Below are 14,789 nucleotides of genomic sequence, written 5' to 3'. Positions count from 1 at the left end.
GAAGGGGATGAAGCTGCATGAACTGGTCTATGCTCCCCAGCCCAGGCCATGAACGTCCACTGATTTCTATACCATACACATGTATGATGAAAACCATGAGGCAATCAAAGGGGAAAACTTTCAGAAATAAATTCCATTAAATCGAACATGGTCAACGCATTCATGATTCTGTGTTACAGTCTCAGACATAAACCAAGTGAAGACGGTGAAATGAAGACTGCAATTATTCCCAGCTAAAGAAGAATAGCCCGCTTCTCATTTTGATGTTCAAAGAGTAATGCTATAAAAGTTTACTTAAAAAAAAAAAGAAAGAAAGAAAGAAAGAAAAAGGAATGACAGCAGGGGTGTTACCATTATGTTGTCAAAGTCTTCCAGAAGGGAGACAGCAGAGTTACAGAAGTCCTACAGAAAGGGGACAGCAAGAAAACGGCAGACAATACAGATAAGATTTTTTAGCCTAATGATGTGTGTAGCCAAAATACATATGAAACAGTTCATTTTAAAACAATGTTTCAGGGAGTCAAGACTTAAAAACCCAGGTCCTACAGAGGGTTTGTTAATTTATATGCCCAACGATTATCACCATAGGCTGGCACACTGATAAGTAATATGGTAATATTCATGTAACAGAATAGCACAACCTGGAGGTTACGTGGTGACATAAAAGAAATGGGGGGCTGTGAGACACAGATACTTCCTGCAGCTAAGGGATGGTGGCACCCCAGTGTGAGCAATGGGGCACCAGAGTCCTTCTTGCCTAGAGCCAGTGGGAGAGCTCAGGACATCTGGGTCACATTAAATCAACAAGACATTAAATGAACAAGTCAGTAGGTCACATATAGTTGGAGGATGTAATTAGATAGCTCCATTCCCAGTAAATGCAAATCAGAATAGAGCACTGGGTTAATCATACATTCAGTCAACCAAAACAGACAACAAACATTTATGGAGCGACCAGTGTTTACACACTAACAGGGAATCTGATTTAGAAAAAGGGAACTAAATGCTTGAGAAAAATCCCTATTTCTCAGGCAGATGATTTCCTGTTTAGTCATTTTTATAAGTGGATTCTAAAAGTGACATTTTGTCTGAGATATTTGAATTTTTCTGCTCACCGAGTTTTAGAGACAGAGATGAGGCAAAGGATTGTCAATCCTAACAGAAAAGGTATTTTACTATAGTAAGGACTAGAAATTACAGGGGAATTTCCCAAGCAAATAACATCTATTCTCACCGTTTTTGATGTAGATACATAACTCATTGCATCGGTACATTTGCCTTTAGGTCCAACAACCACCTTTGTAGAGTGGCCCCACCTCACCCCTCTACCCCACCCTTCTCCTCAAAAAAACCAAGCTGTGTGCATTATAGTTGCCTAATCATAATTTCAGCAAATGAAATGAGCACTTTCCTCATTGTTCAAATAAACAGAGAAATACTAGATATTAATAAGCACAGCACTCACTTCCCTGGACATGTTTCCATCCAAGGAAGAAAATGATCAGGTTTAGGACGTATCTGCTAGTTCAGTGGTTTCTGTCCTCCCAGGTTCATTTTTGTCACTGAGATGTATATAAATTATCCTCTCTCAAGAAGTACGTTAAATATAACTGTCAAAACCCAAGAGTTGTTTCAACAAGACTACTTTGCCTACTTTAGCAACTATGAATCAAATTATTGAAATATGCACAAATTATACAACCAGGAAAATCACAGAAGGGAAAACTTGAATAGTCAGTAAAGTTATAAAAGATGGCTGAACTCACAGATAATCAGAAATGCAAATTAAAAAATCCTATACAATATACCATTTCACCTGTTCTGAACGAGAAAATTAAGGTCTGAAGATATTACAGGTTCGGTGAGGATGTGGAAAAAGGAAAACACTCATTGATATATTATATGCTCCACTTTGGAAATCAAATCAGCATTTCCACTTCCAAGTACCTACCCTAAAACCCCCCACATGTGCAGAAGAAACGTACAAAAATGTTTCCTGTAGCATTGCTAATGATAAGACAAAATTGGAAATGACTTAAATGACCACCAACAGGAGAATGGATAAATGTTAATATTCAAAATGAAACTGCATCCAACCAGGACAAATAAATGAATAAAACTACATGTAACAAAGTAGATAATTCAAAATTAGTCAAAATAAAAAAGCTGCAAAATAATACAATAATACATGTGTGAGACTATTACATAAAGTTTCAAATCTGAAAGGAACACTATGTGATGTTCATGTCAAGGGATGCAAAAATATGTAGTAAAAGTATAAAAACATTCATAAGAAAGCTAAACACTAAACTCATGATAGCGATGCTCCCTTTATAGGAAAGGAGGGAAATGAGAGGAGACAAGGAGCCTCATTCATATCTGTAATCTTTTATTTTTTTAAAAAAATGTTCTAGAGCAAATATGGCAGAATATTAGTATTTAATAAAGCTGGGAGTTAAGTACATTAGCGTTTGCTATATTACTTTCTACTCGTCTGTATGTTTGAAATACACTGTTAAAGAGCGAGTAGGAGGGTGAGAGCAAAGAAGGAAACACATATGCCAAGGTGATGCCATATCCATAGGGTAGGGCATCCATTCCCAGACAAAAGGTTGGGTGCTCAACTTAAGTGGGCTTCAGGGATCCAAGAGGCATGTCTGCAGGAAGTTTCAGATCACTTTTGCCAGGGAGCTAACAACCTTGGGAGGCTCTGACTCAGTCACTGTCCTTTCTTAAAGTCGCCCAATTCCTTCATTTGGACACACAACGATGGTACCTGCTCCATGGTTGATAACCAAACGTTCTTACAGGTAACCATTAGCCATAACCAGGCACATCATTTCTGCTCTCTGTCAGCAATCTTCCTCTTGAACGTCATGAAAATCCTTACGATTCATTCTTTGTAGCCTACAATGAATTGCTTTCTTCCAAATGTTTCAATTTAAGCTAAACATATCCTTTGTCTATCTTTAGGCTCTTAAACTGTCTGGCATTGCTTATTACAAAGAACACAAAAAGATTTTGTGCATTCAAAGGGAAAAATCAGGATCAAGTGAGACCATAAATCAAGGCATAAAATTAAGTCCTTTTCCTGTGTCAAAACTTAAGATTACCCCAAAGCCCCTTCCCTAGAAGACTGATGTGGTGGGGGTGGGGAAGGAAGTTCCTTCTGTCAGACAAAAACACTGGAGATAAGAAAAGGGGGACTGAAACACAATTTAAGCAGCATTTTGCATTATTATAACCAATACTCTATATTTTGTGATAGTTCTCACAGGATATGTGGAACATAAAATACAGTGCTATTTTTAACACTGAAATTAGAATCAGCCACTCTATAGTTTATAACATACAATTTAGAAAGTAAAAACATATGGCTTTCTAAAAACCAAATCGGCTATTAGGAAAACTCAAAGACGTTCTTTTTCATTGGTCTCTTCTACTGGTGGCCACTGAGCACCAATCTTCTTAGGGACAATTAATGTCATTATACAAGTAAAGCATTGGATGTGCTTTTATTCTCTTTTAGTCTTTAACATATTTAAGAAAATAAAGATCATTTTTATGGGACAGGGATTTCCTCTGAAATAATACAACCATAAAATGATACTAAAAAAACAGTAAGTATAGCAGCTAACATTTTTTGAGCACTTACTATGAGCCAGCCACTGTTCTACGGTCTGTTACATGTATTATATCATTAATTTCACAAGAACCTATAAAGCAAGTGTTGCCTTAGATCCATTTCATAGAAGAGGCTCTGAGGCACAGAAAGGTATGGCAGCAATCACTATACTGAGTCCCATCTAAACAAGGGACATTGAGTAAGGGACGGAGAGCGATCATTTACTTTCTTGGATGAAGACTGTAACAAAGCAGAAGGAAAACGAGTTTCCTTGTCAAAATATCTTTAGGCATGTCGATACACACTAAAGCTGTAAGAAAATACACTTGATTATAATAACAATCATTACATCAAATAATTTGATTAAAAACATCTAACAATATCCATGGTATTTAGCACCTGTTCTCTAGACACTATACCAATGTCTCAATACATTTAAGGAAATACAATATAAGATGGTCCATAACCGACTGAAGCTTTTCCCCAATGCTAGGAACCACTTAGGTCAGCCCTGGTGGGCTAGTGGTTAAGATTTGGCGCTCTCACCACTGCAGCCCGGGTTCAGGGACCCACACCACCTGACTGCCGGATGTCCTACTGTGGAGGCTGCGTGTTGCTGTGATGCTGAAAGCTATGCCACCGGTATTCCAAATACCAGCAGGGTCACCCATGGTGGACAGGTTTCAGCAGAGCTCCCAGATTAAGACTAGGAAGAAGGACCTGGCCACCCACTTATGAAAAAATTGGTCGTGAAAACGCTGTGAAGAGCAGCGGATCACTGTCTGATACAGTGCCAGAAGGAGAGAGGACGGCACAGAAAGACCGGGCAAGCTGCCCTCTGCTGTCCACAGGTCACAAGGAGTCAGAATCCACTTGATGGCACTAACAACAACAAGGAACCATTTGGAGCAATTCAAAACTGAACTTAGCAGTAACAGTTTGAAAATGAGCTATTAATAAGGCAAATTACACCTTCTGATAAAGAGGTAGATATGAAACAGCAATCTTATCGGAAGGTAGATTTTACTTAGGTTTAAACTACTTTTAAAGGGAGCTAAATTTACCCTAGTGGGATGGTTACTCAGCTTCTAGTAAATTTTTTATTTATCTTCACAAGGATTCAGAACAGCGGTCTAACTATTTTTGTCCATCCCCAAGAAGAGCTAAAATTCCACTGAGGTTTTAAATGGCTCCAAATATGCTGCTTGTTTAAGTAACATCAATGCTTTTTAAAAATTTTAATCGAATCCTCATCATTTCTCTTTAAAAAGCAACTTAGGCCCATCTTACCTGACACCCAAGGACTCTGAGAAAGGGCTAGAGGTCAGGAAGAAACAGGTAGGTAGTGACTGCTGTGTGCATTCTCATGCAGCTCAACCAGCCTCCTTTCTCCCATCCTTCTCATAATACAGGTGAAAAAAAGCATCATTTTTAAGAACATATAACTATGCTTCCACCACAACCCCCCCAAATGATTAAGTGGACTAAATGCAGAAGTACCATAAGTTACACACTGGAGATATGCCTAGAAAGTGATCCAAAATACAAAGAATGTGGTTCAAAGCATTCCAATTTGTTCTACTTTGAAAGTTTTTGGTTTTTCTTAGAGCAGGATGCACTGGTAGGTGGACTACTTCCCTTGAGGATCAGAAGAGAACCTCACTCACTGGTTGTGCTGGGATCTAGGATAACTAACACACGGAAAGTGCTGAGAAGTGTTCTGGCAAATAGTAAGTGCTCCGTGAGTGTGAGCCGCTATTACTATTATCATCAACATCATCAAAAGAGTGCGATCTTTTTAGAAAAACTGGAAAATACATAAAGTATATAGAAATTAGAAAAAGAAGTTACAATCTCACCTCCCTCTTTTTATTTTAATGTATTTGTATAGACTCATGGGTTTCAGTATCTATACCAAGTTTTGTGTGATTCCACCATTTTGTTAAACAATCACATCATCTAAAAGTCAAAGAAAATTGGGTTACAGGGCATAAACATTTATACATCAAGAATTAAATTGAAGGTAGCCATACACTGACTGTTATTTGTAATGTACCCACTGTCTGCTATAGACCTTATCAAGTACACACTAAAAACAATCTGTGCAGGGCACTGTAGGAGAAACCCTAAGAAACCCCAGGGCTTTGGAGACACAACCTCAGAGAAATAAATCTAGTAATAACACAGGACAGTAGAGCTAACAGGAGTGCAGAATATGGTGGTAACTGTAAGAGGGATGAGTGCTCAGAGAACGTCACTTCAAGGATAAAGGCCTGCGCCCTCTAAGTGACTGGAAAGTCATTAGCTTTACTTTCTGCTTTAAGGCATACTTCTAATGAGCCTAAGACATTTCGAGTTATTGTTTGATCAATGATAATAGTAAAATACAACAGAGGAAAGGTATTCATAAACCTGTATAAGAGAGAGAGAGAGAGCCCTGCACTCAGCCGAGAACACAGGGAAATGCATGCAGGAAGAACATCCCACAATCCTCCCGACACTCATCCCCAGCCACAGGAAGTGATGGAGCGCAGAGGACTCCATGGCTGGATCTGGACGAACCTGTTGGAAGGGTCGCGTCTGGGCTTGCCTGAGGAGCCGCTGCTGCTGCTGCTGCTGCTGCTGCAGAAGCTTCATCTGTATCAACTGCTGCTGCGAGGTGATGGCGTGGAGGGAGGGCGGCTGCATCATGGCGCCCGAGCGCCGCTGGAGCATGTTCGACAGAGCTTGCTTGGTGTTCGTTGGGACAAAGGAGCCTGCGGGGTCCAGTCGGGAGCCACCTACAAAAGCGACCAGCAAGAAGGGGTTTCTACGCTCATTAATGCAACAGGTCTTCCTTATGTTATCAAAATGCAGAAACCTCAATTTCTAAGCCTCACTTCATGAAGCAAAATGGAAAATAGGGCACTGCCCCCCCACCCCTATACAAATATGAAGGATCTGTTAAGAACTGGATAATTCCCAAAGGACGGAGAGGGTGACGTAGGAGGGAAGTATTACATCTGAGTGACTTTCATGGAGGGCCCCTTGCAGTTGGTAACAGGCAACACCTAAAACACAGAGTCGTCGGCATAACTTTGGAATCAGGTGGACTTCACATTATGCAAGGCCCTCAGGAACATACTGCTTGCATAAAATGTGTTGCCACCATGGTGTATTTTACCAAGTGTCCTAAGCCAGGCATAGAAACTCTGGTCATTTTAAACAGATTTGGAGATCATGATATTTAAGCTGCTTTACCATGGCAAAATGAAAATGCCTATTTTGTAGTAGAGAGGCATGAAAATACTTTAAAAACCTGAAATGCTAGGAAACTTCAAACACAATTATTCTAAAGACAAAATACATCTTATTTGAAGGCTAGAAATTAAATAAGAAACGTTGATTTTAGTGATACTTAAGAAACCAAAGGAAATCCTTAACAAATTTACATGTATAATTTTTCAAATGCCTTTAAGAGTTAGGGAAAAAAAAATTTCAGCTTTTGCTGCCTTCAAAGTAGATGCTGATCCGTCATTCTGCAGATAGCCCGTACAGTCATGTGTCACTGAACAGCAGGGATGCGTTCTGAGAAATTCATCGTTAGGTAATTTTGTCATTGTGCCAACATCATAGAGTGCACTTACACCAACCCAGATGGTATAGCCTACCACACACCTAGGCTATCTGGTACTAATCTTATGGGACCACCATCGTTTATGTGATCCATTATTGACCAAAGTGTCATTAGGTGGCACATGAGTGCATTAGCATTTCCATCTTACAGATGATCAAGCTGAGGCACGGAGAAATGAAGACTTGGCTGAGATTACAGAGTAAGAGAGTGGTAGAGCCAGACTTGACCCAGGAGTCTCACTCCCAGAGCAGCTTCTTAACCACTAATTTAATTTAGAGGACAAAATCTGAACTCCTCCCTGCTGTAAGCCACGAATCAAATATTTTCTTCCCCAGACCTCAAAATGTTATACTCAACTTACAGTAAAAATCAGAAAATAACAGAATACAATAAGTAAAAACATTATGTTATAACGGCACATCCTAACAAAATGCTGAGATCTCAAATAACCTCTTTCGCTAAAACAGGAAAACTTTCATTTAGAAAGAAAATTAAATTCTTTCTAATTAAGAGATTTTTTAATTTAGAAAATCTTCATTTCAGGTATAAAATCTACTTGAATTTGAATCAAAGCAATACTAAAATCAGGAACCTTTACTATGGATGTGGTGGTTTTCCTTGTCAATATTTCTGAAGTCTTCCATGGTAAAAACAATTCAAAATTCATAACAAAAAATAGTAAGAGACACTGTGCAATACTGTCTAATCTTTTAAAATGCTGACAAAAATTATAACTGTTAAAAATGTATACAAATTTCACAGCATAAAACTGTGATCAAGTTTACATCTTATAGCTTAGATTTTAATCAGTGGCTAATCTCCTTCTAACATTGGATGAAAACTCCAAAATCAGCACATAAACTCATAAATGAAACCTTATTTTAGAAGAAAAACCATTTCGAAAGGAGAGAATTACAGAAATGTCAGCCGAGCACTCACTTCTTGAAATTTCCAAGTTTTGTGGAGATTTCAGGTGAAAAGCAAAAAGAACCCCAACCTACTTCTCACCTCCGAGTGACCTGATGCTGCTCTCTTCACATACCTGGAGTAAGAGATTGGTTCTGAAGGAAAAAGCTGGGTTGCTGGGGCTGCCCCATGAGGTTGTAGCCCCACAGGGCGGACTGTGGATGGTGCATCATCTGGGAGGAAACGTGTGAGTAATTAGGAGGCGCCCTGTACATGCTGCTCTGTGGATACTCCTTCAACATAAAGTTAAAAGAAACAGTTACTTGACGCCACACGCCACACACATACTCAATGCAAAGGCTGCCTATCGCGTGATTTGACATAGCTCCTACCCCAGTGGACAAGGCTATTTTCATAAAAGGGAAGACGGAAGACAAGAGCGTCAACACATTCTCTGCAAAACACTGGTTTAAGTGAAAATTTTCCTTGACTTAAAAAGTTCTTGACTACAGTGGGGGGAGAGATGGAAAAGGGTCTTTTCTGAACTCTATTTCTAAAATACTAAGAGTGCATTTAGAATACCACTATCCACCACCACCCACAGCTGGAAGAGCATCCTCAGTGGCTAAGTCTCCTGATCATCTCATCTTAGAAGGCCTTCCTGAAACCTTGGGTCGGGATAGAAATCATGCCAGAGAGGCCCACGATACCTCAGAACCAGTCCCTGGCCCAGACAGTATCTGAGTTCTGATTTTCCAGCCAGCACTCTATAGAGTAGACTCCTCCCTCATCTCCTGTCCCCTCCTCCCCGACCCCCCCACCCCCCGCCAGGGTTCCCTCTTCCTCACAGCACCTCAAAGTCTCTAAGGATCACACCTGAATGTCTCCCCTGCCCCACGACCCCTTTCTCTAGTCTAGCCCTAAAGGCAGAAGGACAAATGCAAACTCGGTTCCCTGAAGCACCTCCCATTGGGAGGAGGCGGCTTCAGGAGGAGCACCTCCCATTGGGAGGAGGCGGCTTCAGGAGGAGCACGAAAGGAATGGATATGAGGAGACTCACTTGGGGACGGAGATGAGCTTTAAGGCTTTTCCATCTAAAAAGAACAGAAACCCATCCATGTGGACTGACAGGTGAGGAGACCCCCGATTTCAGGGAGGATCACTGTGGACCTTACTGAGCGCCCCCTTCAAAACAAAGGAAGATTGGCAGGAAGACCACAGGAGAAGAGGGCCCTGGGGTTCAAGAGCCATCCAAAAGTGACGGCGGTCACTTCCACAATAAGAGTCATCACCGAGCTATCAACTAGGAAAAGGTCTGTTTTCATTTTGACACAGGTGAACAATAACAGTAATCAGACACGATGTCCGAGTACCAAATTGTGAATCTTTCTTCTACTGTGCAACAATAACATCCTTGAATTTTATAGATAAAGGGTCTCAAATTTTCTCATTCTCTAAGTGTATAAAATTATTTCTAAATTACCATCTCACAGCTTTCTGTTGTTTTTAAGAAAAAGCTGCTACAGGTGGGGTCAACTAATAGGTAAATGAGAAGTGAAACTATTTTAAATTATGTTTATCTTTTCTAAAGTTTGAAAATATGGTAAAGAAGTAGAATATACAGGAGACTAAAATGGAGCAGTAAAATATGAAATCTCTGAAACATCTTATCAGAGATACTGGATGAGCTTTATCTAGGGAAAAGCAAATAGAGTTTTTTATGTTAATTTATGCCCAAAATACAATAAATATTTTAGACACGCCTATAATAAAAATAGGTAAGAGGATGAGATTTTATAGGTCTAAAAAAGCCCAGGTTTCAAATTTGAGAAATTATGAGGCACTGATATATTAAGTAAATATTATACACAAGGGAAGCCTGAAATTAAGCAAAGTTATGAGAAGTAGAGGAGGAAAAATGAAGGCTATACTCCTGTCGCCTGTGACAAGCCGCTGTTCCCGCCCATTCTCTTGACTGCCGCAGAGCCGTGTCAGGATAACTGGCACAGAAAGCCTTCTACGGCTCTGAGCTCTGTTCCCAGTGGTACAACCTGGGCCGGAGCAGACCTCCTACCAGAGGCCAGCGAGCCAAGGTCTTTCTGCTCCCCTACGTACGTCAGCTCTGGAGCTGGACTTGGTCTTGCGCTTCCTTCCCTTGGTTTTCTTCTCTTCGTCTGCCGTGGTCTTCCCCTGATCCGACAGCTCGGCCGATTTCCTCTCCGGTTCCTGAGAGACGGGAGACGAGGGCTCCTCCTCCTCCTCCTCGGGGGGCAGGGGCAGCGGCTCGAGGTAGTAGCTGCGCGGCTTGGGTGTGGGGTGAGTGTGATACAAAAGGAGGTGGTGCTGCTCCTCATACTTGATCACCTTTCGGTCCACTCGGACCGTCCCGAACCAGGCCCAGGACAGGGGCGCGGGGTTCTTCTGGCCCTCGAGCAAGTCCCACGGGGACACCTTCTGCTTCGTGGAGACCTGGAGGCCCTGTGGCGAAATAACGCCCTGTGACCACACGTTCAGGTCTTTTCCTGATTCAGACACGGACTCAGAGCACATTCTGGCTGGGGTGGGCCCTACAGAACCCCAGACCCACAGGCTACCCGGTCAGTCAGGGTCACACCCTAGGTCAATGGGGAGCAGCGGCCTGGATTCACAGCTTTCAGTTCAGTCTACCACGCGACACTCTGGTCAGGCTGTAAGCCCAGACATTCCAGTATCTTGTACCGTAAAATGGCATTTTTTCATTTAGTTTTTTTTTTAGCCAAAAAAACTTCTAAAAAACACTGCAAAGTTGATCTTGCTGTGTACCAAATTATAATCAATTATAAAAGCTTTGGAATCTATTTACAGTTTTTAAGATAAAACAAAACTTAAGAGTCAAGTTACATTCAGCCTCTAAATGGGCTCAAATTAAGTTCAACCCAAACAAGTCCGGACTTGATTCAGCACGGCACCTTTCCTGTACTTACTAAGCCAGCCTCTGAATAGTTAAGTAATGTTATTACAGAATTAACTTGTACCGACAGGAACAAATAAATCCTTCAATTCAAGTTTCTCTCTACTGAGTTTAGAAGAAGAAATGCTATTCTGTTTCTGAAAATGAAAGTTTTTCTATTTGTAACATTAGTTAGTGATGTCCCTTGGTACTTTCCAAGGCACATCAATTTGAAAGTACTTTTCTTCAAAATGACTCCAAAAATAATGACTCAGGGCTTCCATAAGAGAGGAGCTCCTCCTGTTCTCACCGACACAGACTCTTCCACAGTCAAGGCTCAGTCACCACCTGCATGTTGACTGGGTCCTAATATCTGCCTTGAGAGTAGACCTCTTTCCTGGGTGCCAGGACCACACACCCAAATGGCTTCTAGATGTCTCACCACTAGAGAGCCCACCGGTACTGCAAACTCAACGTGCCCCTGACTCTAGCTTTTTCTGTCTCCACACCATACTGGCAGAAGTACTCGGGTACTCTGAATTACTGCAGCATTGCGTTTCTCCTACAAGCCCAGTTCTTTCACGTCTTTGCATAACCTCTTCCCTTTACCTGGAACACACTCACCCTACCTCTGTGCCACCTCTCGATCCTTCAAAAGGATTCAAGTGTTAGTTTTCTAGGGACACTTCTCTGCCCCCTGACCACCTACGCCTCATTGGAGTGTGATGGCTCCTTCTTAGGGTCCCTAACACTCGGGACCACAACACAGATCTCACCATGTGGTAACTGTCTATCTTCTTCCACTTAGGCTAGGAGCCCTGTCTCTCACCTCCGCGATTTTGGAAATCTGTGGTTGCCCAAAGTTCACTGAAAGACTAACTGATCGCTCTTCTCATATTTTAGAGAACCTTGTTTAATATCTTATATAAATCAAGTGTTTATTAAATATTTAGCTGATAAGAAAATAAAGTACCATCACTTTCAAAATCTTTTTTATTCAAAAGAGCTTACCACATGAAACCTTTTATCAACAAATACTTTCTTATCTAAACATATTCTGTTTCTAATTCTGAAGTAAAATCAGACTAGTCTTTGCTATTTTTCTTTTTTTTTTTTACACTAAGCTCTTACTTAGCTTTCCCTTGGTGGACTTCAGAAATTCACTAAAATTCAGGTACAGTTTTAAATGAAAATCTTCAAAGATCTGACATATTTATATGATAATGCCAAGGACCATTGCATTTAAATGACAAAACTATACTTTAAAAAAGTCAAGAAACTGTTAAATTAAGATGCTTTCTATGCCCCACAGGAAGACAAGAAAGTGTATTTGTTTTTGTAAGTTTGTGCATTTATACATGCGACCAGCAAACATCTCCTCTTGCCTGCTTTTTATCTATGGAGTCGAATCCAGCGATCTTGTTTCCCTTCGTGTCGATCAAGGAGCCCATGGGCTCACACGTGATGATGTCACACGTCTGCTTGGGCAAAGGCAGCAGCTGGCGAACCTTGTCGATACTTTCTGATCGCTTGTCTCCTAGCTCTTTCTAACGAAAAGAAGAGAGAAGTCGGACACGAGTCACAAAGCAGGCAAAAGTTAACAAGAAGGAAGTTCCCCCATGAAACACCTCCTTTTTTATAGCTGGAATGTTCTTCAACCCTGAACGTGGTCTGTGGGGCAGCTCTCAATTACAGCAGGGAATGTTTCATTTCTTCTATTTAAGTCAGAAACAGAACACATATAAAGGCACCCTTGTTACACAACAGATGCCGCAGTGCTGAAATGACAAAAATCCAAGGTGGAACCAGACGGCAGAGGCTGCAGCACAGAGCCCGTTCTCGAACCCAGAGTCAGACCACAAGGTAATCATTGATTATTTTATTGGTAAGGCCTTCAGATATCTTGATTGGTTTTTCCTGTGTCATTTGTTTACAGTTTATTTCAAAGACTGTATTAGTAGCTAGTTACATGAATCGAATTTAGAAATATCAATGCAAACGGATGTTTTTCAACTGCACGTGCCAGTCCAAGCACGATTTATCCCAAATCTGATGTCGGCATTCAGTTATATATTTGATAATGGATTTCTAAAGTTCCTTAAAAACTTAAACATGTTTTGTGGATATAAATTTTTTTCAAAGGAAAAGTCTTTAAGCTATATGTTTATAACTTTTGGGTAGTGGTAAACTGAGGTCAAGCAAAAAGCAAAATAATCACATTAAAGTAACTTCAATGCAATAATAATTAATTTAATGCATAGTAAACTAAGATGAAATGTACTAAATAACAAACCCATAAACACTCTGGCTCCTAAGATAAGCAGTTTACAAACTCACCTTCAGTTTCTTTACCAGATTCATGTACGCACGCTTGTTCTCTTCAGACCCCCCGGGGGATGCATTTGACAGGTCAGAGGCTAAGGTTCCATTGATTAAAACACCCAACATATCGAGAACTGTTGTGAACAATTCACTAAGAGGGGAAAGAAAATAATTATTTTCACCTTAGAGCAAAACTAAGAAACTCCTAACTGAGCATTTTTATGGAAGGCATAGAATTTTTAATGGTACCTAAGAAAATAAGACGTGGCAGAGTTTGTAGTCAGTATAACAAAGCTTCTACTACGCACACGTGCAGCAAAGTAAAAGGGAACTGATAGGAACATACTTGTTAGTGTGCATGTCGACGGTCCCAGACGTAATGATCTGGAGGAGGAGGAGGGCCCAGTCTGTGGTCCACTGCGTGCTCCTCTGCACCGTGTCAAACATCCCTCCCACCTAGCACACAGACAACACAATCAGGACCTGCATCCTGCATCGTGTACAGGGAGAACACCACCCATCACCTTAGGGAGCCAAATTTTGATTAGCGTAAAAAAAAAAGGTGCTCTAGTTTATGGATATCTTGTCTTCTCTCTCACCAAGCTCTATATTTGTCACCCTTTTTGTTTTCTTCAGCACAAGAACTGGTCATTCAAAAGAAAAATGACAGAGTCCCCAAGTGTGGGCACATCATCAATATGAATTATATACCAGTACAAGCAGCTTTCTGTGGTTCCTAAACTTTCATGATATCCAGTTTTATGACGTAATTTTAGTCTAATTACATCTGAATAGGTCCAAACCACATAGTCCAATTATCTACAGCTTTGTATTGTCAATTCCTATTGAATCTAAACCTGTTGTCATGTTAACACTTGGAAATATCCAGTAACACAGAAGGAATGAGGAACAGCAGGTGTGCGCGCAGGTCTCCTCGATCACGGGTGGGAATTAATTTAAAATCATCAGCTAAAGCTCGGGGGGCCATCCTCCAGAGGAGCCCTCAGTGGGGCTTCTCCGTGGAAAAGGAAAAGTCAAAGGAATGTGAACGTGTGAGGAACTCTGAATTTCTGTAAAACCTCCATGTGGGATTTACGATCGATGTGATGGAAAGTTTGATAATTTTTGACTTAACGGATGTTTTAATATGGTTCTTAAATAAGCACAGTAAAAGCTACCATGCATCTCAAAAAACAGTAGTCCTTTAGGACCTCCTCTTAGCCCGAACCGAAGAGGAAGAGAGATTCCCCGGGGCGGGGAGCACAGAGGGGAAAGCGATGGCTAAAATGCCTACTGCTGGCCGGAAGCCAGCCCAGGCCGGAAGGGCAGCAGCCAGCAAGACAGGACGTTCCAGAGACGGGGCAGTAGTGACTGAGGGCAAATAGCAGGAG

At 41.0% G+C, this 14,789-nt stretch overlaps 2 protein-coding genes across 13 annotated transcripts in view; one reads left to right on the top strand and one right to left on the bottom strand.

The window, feature by feature from the left end:
• The window catches only part of MED12L (mediator complex subunit 12L), a 312,345-nt gene that overhangs the window by 27,514 nt on the left and 270,042 nt on the right, over positions 1-14,789 (bottom strand). For 7 of the 11 annotated variants that reach the window (XM_070493672.1, XM_070493670.1, XM_070493668.1 and 4 more), the window contains 7 exons: positions 13,745-13,854; positions 13,414-13,549; positions 12,462-12,623; positions 10,263-10,625; positions 8,284-8,440; positions 6,188-6,405; positions 352-402 (listed from right to left, as the gene is read on the bottom strand). In XM_070493672.1, the coding sequence (XP_070349773.1) occupies positions 352-402; positions 6,188-6,405; positions 8,284-8,440; positions 10,263-10,625; positions 12,462-12,623; positions 13,414-13,549; positions 13,745-13,854 (1,197 nt within the window). The remainder of the gene's footprint in view (positions 1-351; positions 403-6,187; positions 6,406-8,283; positions 8,441-10,262; positions 10,626-12,461; positions 12,624-13,413; positions 13,550-13,744; positions 13,855-14,789) is intronic. The other 4 variants (XM_070493673.1, XM_044755026.2, XM_070493677.1 and 1 more) reach the window with 2 other exon arrangements.
• The window catches only part of P2RY12 (purinergic receptor P2Y12), a 51,922-nt gene continuing 49,857 nt past the window's right edge, over positions 12,725-14,789 (top strand). For both annotated transcript variants that reach the window (XM_014833324.3, XM_070493679.1), the window contains exon 1: positions 12,725-12,939. The gene's annotated coding sequence lies outside the window, so the exon portion shown is untranslated. The remainder of the gene's footprint in view (positions 12,940-14,789) is intronic.

The sequence above is a fragment of the Equus asinus genome, chromosome 21 (assembly GCF_041296235.1).
Source record: "Equus asinus isolate D_3611 breed Donkey chromosome 21, EquAss-T2T_v2, whole genome shotgun sequence".
Lineage (NCBI taxonomy): Eukaryota > Metazoa > Chordata > Mammalia > Perissodactyla > Equidae > Equus > Equus asinus.
This window is presented reverse-complemented; position numbering and strand designations above follow the sequence as displayed.